This window comes from Squalius cephalus (assembly GCF_949319135.1).
Source record: "Squalius cephalus genome assembly, chromosome: 14".
NCBI lineage: Eukaryota > Metazoa > Chordata > Actinopteri > Cypriniformes > Leuciscidae > Squalius > Squalius cephalus.
In genome coordinates this window covers 4,937,528-4,944,770 of record NC_137135.1, presented here as the reverse complement: position 1 = coordinate 4,944,770, position 7,243 = coordinate 4,937,528, and the positions used below count along the sequence as shown (strand labels likewise).

At 38.3% G+C, this 7,243-nt stretch overlaps 1 protein-coding gene across 1 annotated transcript in view; it reads right to left on the bottom strand.

Annotated features, from left to right (window-relative positions):
• Positions 1 to 4,184, bottom strand: part of LOC307170688 (E3 ubiquitin-protein ligase TRIM35-like) — a 14,067-nt gene extending 9,883 nt beyond the window's left edge. Inside the window, exon 1 of the mRNA XM_079891906.1 lies at positions 3,528 to 4,184. Coding sequence (XP_079748032.1) covers positions 3,528 to 3,923 — 396 coding nt within the window. The 5' untranslated portion in view covers positions 3,924 to 4,184. The remainder of the gene's footprint in view (positions 1 to 3,527) is intronic.
• Positions 4,185 to 7,243: the final 3,059 nt, after the last annotated feature.

Here is a 7,243-nt window from a genome sequence, read left to right as displayed (position 1 = left end):
CCAGCCATTTACCGTAATTCTACAGTTTTTAATTTTATGGCTGTGCTTCACAAAGTACTGGCAGTAATGGTTCCAGCTATAATTCTATAGTATAAAAAGTTAGAATATAAAATACTGTTTTCTATTTACTCTATTGTCCGATATCTATTAACATCCCTATATTTACTCAATGGAAAAAATGAAGAAAATATAAATTATGGTACAGTATTGTTTGCCATTTATTTAAAACAGCTAACAAGTTTTAACAATACATTAAAAAGTCACAGAAAATACATTGTAAAATTCAATGTGAGGAACCAGTAGGCAAACAAAGAAACCTTACATTCAACATGTCACATCAGCATCCAGGCAATAGTCTGAGAGGAAAATATTGAGAACCAATGGATGAAAAATCCTTGATAGAGGCAAAAAACTGCCAAAACATCTCAAACCTGCTTTTGAAAGATCTGGTCTGAGAGGAAGTCCGGATCTGAGAGGACAAGAGATCCAATGGGTGAAAAAAAGTAGGAAGAGGCAAAAAACAGCCAACATGTCCCACATCGGCTTTTGACACATCTGGTCTTAGAGGAAATCCCGATCTGAGAGGACAAGATAGGCCTAACCAATTGGTAAAAAAAACTGCCAAAACATCCCACATCAGCTTTTGACACATCTGGTCTGAGAGGAAATCCAGATCTGAGAGGAAAGAAAATCAAGAAAATCTTAGTGGTAAAATAAATCACATGACAAAAACTAGGGATCACATATTCTACGAACACTTTTAAAAGAGATGTTATTGTACATCATGTTATTGTACATAACTAATCTTAGAGATTATCTATACTTTACTAAACACATCTCATTAAACATTCACAGTGCTGCAGTAAGTGAACTTCTTGTTACTTAATGACCCACAAATGTTTTGTTTTTTTTTGTTTTGTTTTTGTAATAGTTGTTCATGATTCGCTTGTTTGTTCTGAGCAGTTACACTGTCCACTGTTGTTCAGAATAAAATCATCCCCCTGGCACCCTATATAATAGCGGAGTCCTCTAACTAATGAGTAGTTCTCATTGTGAAAAGATGGGTGTTAAAACCATGCAGTCACTATTTTAAAGAGTTTAATTGTTCAGAATGTGCTGGAAAACCAAAGACTGTGCAAGACATGGTGGATTTTTCTGAAGAACATTGGGCAGTTTAACTGCTCAGATCAAACAAGGTACTCATGAACAACCATCACGAAACAAAAACACCATTTGTGGTTCATAGAGGTAACAATGTTGTCACTTACAAAATGTACATTTATTACACTGCACTGAGAGTGGCTAATGGGATGTTTAGTAAAGTCATGAAAGATTATATTTGTTTGTGTAGCTAGCTTAAACACTTTGTTTGTCTATACAAAGGGTTCAGATACTTTCTTACCACTGAATATGAATGCAGTTAAGAGGAGTTGATTATTTTAGGAAGCTGCACAAATGTGAGTGTCAGTGGGCATTTAAGTTTAGTTACCTAGTCCTAGACGAAGTTCCATTCGAAATTGAAGAGGTTCTTCAGGAGAGAAGCAGCTTTGGGATTGACAGTGGCAGACTTCTTGCTGACAAGTTTTCCAGTCTTCTTTGAAACCACCTTGCCTCTGCAGGTCTTCGAACCTCTTTCAGGGTTTATCCCATAGAATCGTCTAAGGGTATTAAAAAAAACACACACATTAAAAAAGAAAACTTACAAAATCTACCTTTTATCAATTTAAATATTGGATTAAATATAAATAAGCTGTAATGCAACTAATTTGTCTCTTAACTTGAAAAGAGACAAAAAAAAATTTGCAACCAGGCAGAGCACAACTAAAAGTTTATATTGGAAACATGTCTGTGAATTCGCATGTGCCTTACAAATGCACATAATGGTGCTGGCATGCTTGTGCACAAAGTTTGCAAGTATACATGGCGTGAAACTCACCAAAGATTAGGGCTGTGTACTGTCTCAGTAAAACATTTACATAAAGTGAATGATTCCTAGAAAAAAAGAAGAAATAATTATTATTTCGTCATGGTAAACCAAGCAAAGAAATTCGACGTCGAGCACGGAGAACATTGAATAGTGAAATGCCTCTTAGCTGTTGAGAACTGTCTGTCTTCAAAATGTGTTTCGCGCCAAAAAGTCGAGAATATCCGCCTCGTCTTTCAAAAATAACCTCTTTGACTTTTTAATAGTATGTAAGTTACATGTGAATCTCACAAAAACACAGGTAACAGTTAATCGCACCACTAAATCGAAAAATATAAATATCTATTTTGCTTTGGGAATTTGAACAGCTTTACATTATTTGCATGGAAACTAAACAAATTGACCACTAACTTTTAATTATTATAATGGATCTGGATATTTCGTGTAGTTTTGTAATTATTCTCCATTTTAAATGCATGATATTATGCGAATAACATTAATGCATCTGGTAAGTTAACTTAACTTTAATCAAGCAAATAGTTCGCCGTGATAAAAGGAGCTCATTCATTAGCAGGCGAAATGCCTCAACCGTTGAGAGCTCTGTCTACAAAACGCGATTCGCGCTCAGTGACAGCACAATCAAAAATACATTGTGAAAAAGGCGATTATACAGGTTGGGAGCAACATAACAGAATAGCAGTAAATAAATAAACTTACCTTGAACAATGTCCTTCTTTAAGACCGTCAAGATGAGTGTTGCGAAACAATTCTGTTATTTGACCGCTTTCTGTTCGAAAATAGACTGCGTTGAAGATGCCCCGCCCCCACGTGCTATTTTTTACAGTCCAAGGCTGTTTTTTCCAGAAACAAATGGGTTTACACATAAATGCTGTAAATTTACAACAAGTAATTAATTTATGGAACATAGACTGTAAATTTACAGGATTAAACTGTCTATTGAAATAACAGTATTTTACTGTTGGAAATTCACTGTATTTTTACAGCAATTTTTAACAGTGTGTTTTTATTGTTATATTATTATTTTATTATATGTTGACTGGGTCATTCTCAGGAAGCATTTGTGCCTGAAATGGCAGAACATATATATTTTAATTATATAATCTGGGATGAACATCAAGAAATCATGTTTTCATCAAACAAATGTGTTTGTTTTTTTCTTTTTTTTTTTTTTTTTTTGCAATGGCCAATTCTTAAGAATTATATCCATTCAGTTTTAAATTTGTAGTTGTGCAAATACAAATACAGAAAGTGAAAGTATGTTAGTATCATTCACTTTTTGGTGTGTCTTAAATCACATATTATTATTTAAAAAAATATGAATAACCCATGACATTTCTATTTTTTCAATATGTAATTGTTGGTTGTTTTGTGCAGATGCAGAAATGTTAGATGTTTTGTGCAGATGTTGTTACATTCAAGAAGATTTGAACATCAGAGGGTTGAAGATTAGTGCCGAATTTGATATCAGTAGTAAATCATAAAGATTTAGTCTGAACAAACATAAATGCTTGTCTATTGTAGAATAATACTGTTTCCATGTATAGCATTGTATTCAGCATATGAAATGAGACATTAGTCTTACCTTGTAAGAAGAAACCACTTCACCGATGGGTCTGAATGTGTGATTGGTGTGTTTCTCTGAGTCTCTGCACACTAAACACACAGGCTGTTTGTCCTCCTGACAGAAGAGTTTGAGTTTCTCACTGTGTAAACTGCAGATCTCCTCAGATCCTGATGAACGTTTCTCATTTCCCTCCTTTATCAATGAATCACACAAGTTTTTTAACGCTAGATTAATTGGAGGATCAAGTTTTGAGGATCTTCTCCTGCAGACAGGACACTCCTGAGTTTTCTTAGTTTTCCAGAACTGTTGTAGACACTCTTTACAAATACTGTGACTACAGGACAGAAAAACAGGAGTCTTGAAGATTTCATAGCAAACTGGACAAGAAAGCTCTTCCACAGATTTTGAATCCATGTCCTCGTCTTGTAAAAGATCCAATGATCTACAATTTACTTTCACTTTCTGAAATTTGGTTTAAAGAGTAAACAACTATTACAATCAAAATCTAATCAAGGTTCAATCAAAAATACACAAAAACCCTAATATAATGTGTCCTCCTCTGTTCTTCACGACTCGTTGTAGCTTTCAGTAAAAATGAAAGGTAGAAATAATGACTAGTCAGTTCCTGTAAGGTTTTGTAAGAGGGTGGAGTTTGCTGGAGTGCCCATGATCTCCACTAGGGGGAAACACCTCCCGACTCTTGTGCTATCTTATCATGGACTACATTTCCCATAATGCTTGATTACATTCAGCTGTCTCATTACCTTGTTAATGCTAACTCTACCTATAGACCATGCGCTTAGATCGTTAAAATAGGGCCCACTGTCTTAACATAATGGCTATGTTTATTCAACTGGCTCCTGAAGACAGACTGGATGTATAGTTTTAACTTTATTTTATTTGTGCTTTTGTAACCCTTCATGTCATTGTTTTAGAGCAACCCAAGCCTTTTCCCTTGCCGGGTGGTCTTCTGCTTTCTCTGCACTCGGTGGGGCTAAATTGTTCTCTGTCATGGACCTTAAATGGGGATATTACCAAGTCGAAGTAGCCGAAGAAGATAAACACAAAACAGCTTCTGTTTGTCCTCTGGGCTTCTTTGAATTTGATCGCATGCCTCAAGGTGCCACAAATGCACCTAGCACTTTCCAGAGGCTTATGGAAAAGTGTGTAGGAGACTTGCATTTGACTGAAGTACTCATGTTTCTGGATGATCTCATTGTCTTTTCTAAAACACTTGAGGAACATGAAACCAGGCTGATGAAATTTTTCAAATCATCTATAAAGTATCTGGGACATGTGGTGGATGCCGATGGGGTTCACACCGATCCCGAAAAGATTTACACTCTCAAAGATTGGCCTCGTCCTTCAACCAGGTGAGAGCTAAAATGTTTTCTAGGCTTTTGCTGGGTATTATCGGCGCTTCGTCAAGGGGAACTCTAAAATAGCAAAGCCAATAAACCATCTAACTGCAGGATATAGTCCTCCGAGGAAAAGCGGGAAGGATTATAAGAGAGAGAAATCGAGCACTCCTGTAGATACAAATGCTCCAATTAGTGACGAGTGGACAGAAAATGCATTAAAGACCCTGATTGAGAAACTGACATCTGCCCCAATCCTTGCTTTCGTAAACCCAGTACTTCCCTATGTCTTACATACAGATGCATGTAGGGAGGGGCTCGGCGCAGCCTCTACCGAGAGCAGCAGGGTAAGTTCAGCATGATAGCATATGACAGTAGGAACACAGTCACAAAAAGTGAGAGGAACTATCCTACCCTTAAATTTGAATATTTGGCCTTAAAGGGGAACTTGGCAACTATTTCAACTTAATAAATCCGTTTAGAAATCATTTGGATGGTTAAATAACCTGTTCTGGTGAGAATGGTGACTTTCCCCGCACCCCCCAGCGTTCCCCGGTGGAAAACCAACCTTGCAACATGGGGACTAACGTCCCGGTAAGTTGGAAATAGGAAGTCTTGTGAGAAGCGAGAACGAGCGAGAAACACAAACAGCTTTACAGCAATTCAACATAAACACACACGCCATATGATACTGTGTATGATATATTACACACCTCAGTAGACATAGCTGCACACCATAAAGTTGGCCGGCTCCCATAACGCACATGAGCAGCGGTAGAAAGGGGGATGAGGGTGCCGCAAGTGAGATTTTTTTGTGAAATATACGGCCCACAGCTGTAGGGGGAGCTCGTTGAGAAAACACACGACAACAAAAGTGAAAATCAGCGAAGAAATGGCTAGAGTTGCCTTGTTCCCCTTTAAAATGGGCCATCTGTGAGAAATTCTGTGATTATTTCTATGGCACAGAATTTACTGTTCTCACGGACAAAAACCCGCTGACATACACGCTGACCACAGCAAAACTCGATGCAGCAGGACATCGCTGGCTTGTGGCGTTATCTACTTACAGGTTCAACATCAGAGTCTGTTGTTCTTGCAGAGTCCTTGGCGTTGAATGCTTCATCTCTCCCTGAAAGATGAAGTACGAGACTATCCCTGGAATGACCTGTGACGATTAGTACTGAGCTCAGAGGGAGGATTCAACTTTGAGAAGGATCATTTCTTTCATGGAGCAAGGTCAGAAACCAAGCTTGAACCCCTCGAGGTCAAACTGCTCCTGAGGGAATGGAAACGGCTTGAGCTACGAGATGGAGTGTTATACCGAAAGTGGACAACCCATGGGGCTGTGTTGCTCCAGCTGGTTCTGCCTCAAAAGTGCAGAGAGAGAGAGCACTGAAGGGTGTTCATGATGAGTTCGGCCATCTTGCCTATGAGCGTGCACTTGACCTAGCTCGTGCTAGATTCTTTTGGCCGAAGATGGCAAGGAATATTGGGAACAGATGTTACACCTGTGAGAGATGTTTAAGGAGGAAAGTGAGCCCTAAAAAAAGCAGCTCCCATGGAATCCATACAGACAACTTATCCTCTTGATTTAGGATGTATGGATTATTTGTCTCTCGAGCCTGACAATTATGACACCAGAAATATGCTGGTCATGACGGACCACTTTACCAAATTTGCTGTGGCGGTACCGACAAAAGACTAGAAAGCTAAGACCATCACAAAGGCATTCTGGGAGAATTGCATTGTCCATTATGGGTTCCCAAGTCGCCTCTTTAGTGACAGAGGAAAGGATTTTGAATCCCATACCATCAGAGAGTTGTGTGCCCTTATTGGAGCTGACAAGGTCAGGACTACGCCTTATCACCCGGTGGAGAGGTTCAATAGACCTCTTCTCGGTACGCTTGGGTCAGGTGTGAGTTGCTGAAATCGGAACAGCACACTACTCTTACTACTTCTACTAAAGAAAGATGTGGTAAATGCTGCATGAGCATACTATACTAATATGTGCTTCCTGTCGGTAGAAAAACTTACATCACCATCTACCAGGGCTGCCAACTTTTGAGTTCAGCTTGGAGTGAGATCGAGCTTGTGAATCGATTTCGATGTCAATACAATATCTATTATATTTTAATATATAGGGATAGTATGTTAATTTTTCTCAAGAAAAAATATCTACGCCTGGTTTCACGTACATGGTTTAAGCCTAGTCCCAGACTAAAATACATGTTTGAGCTGTTTTAACTAAAAGCAACCATATCCATTGTTTTGTCCCTTGATGCACATCAGTAATGTTTTTTTCTAAGGCACGTTTATAAAAGCTAGGCTACTTAAATGCCCTAATTGAACTAAGGTCTAATCCTGGTTTAGGCTTAA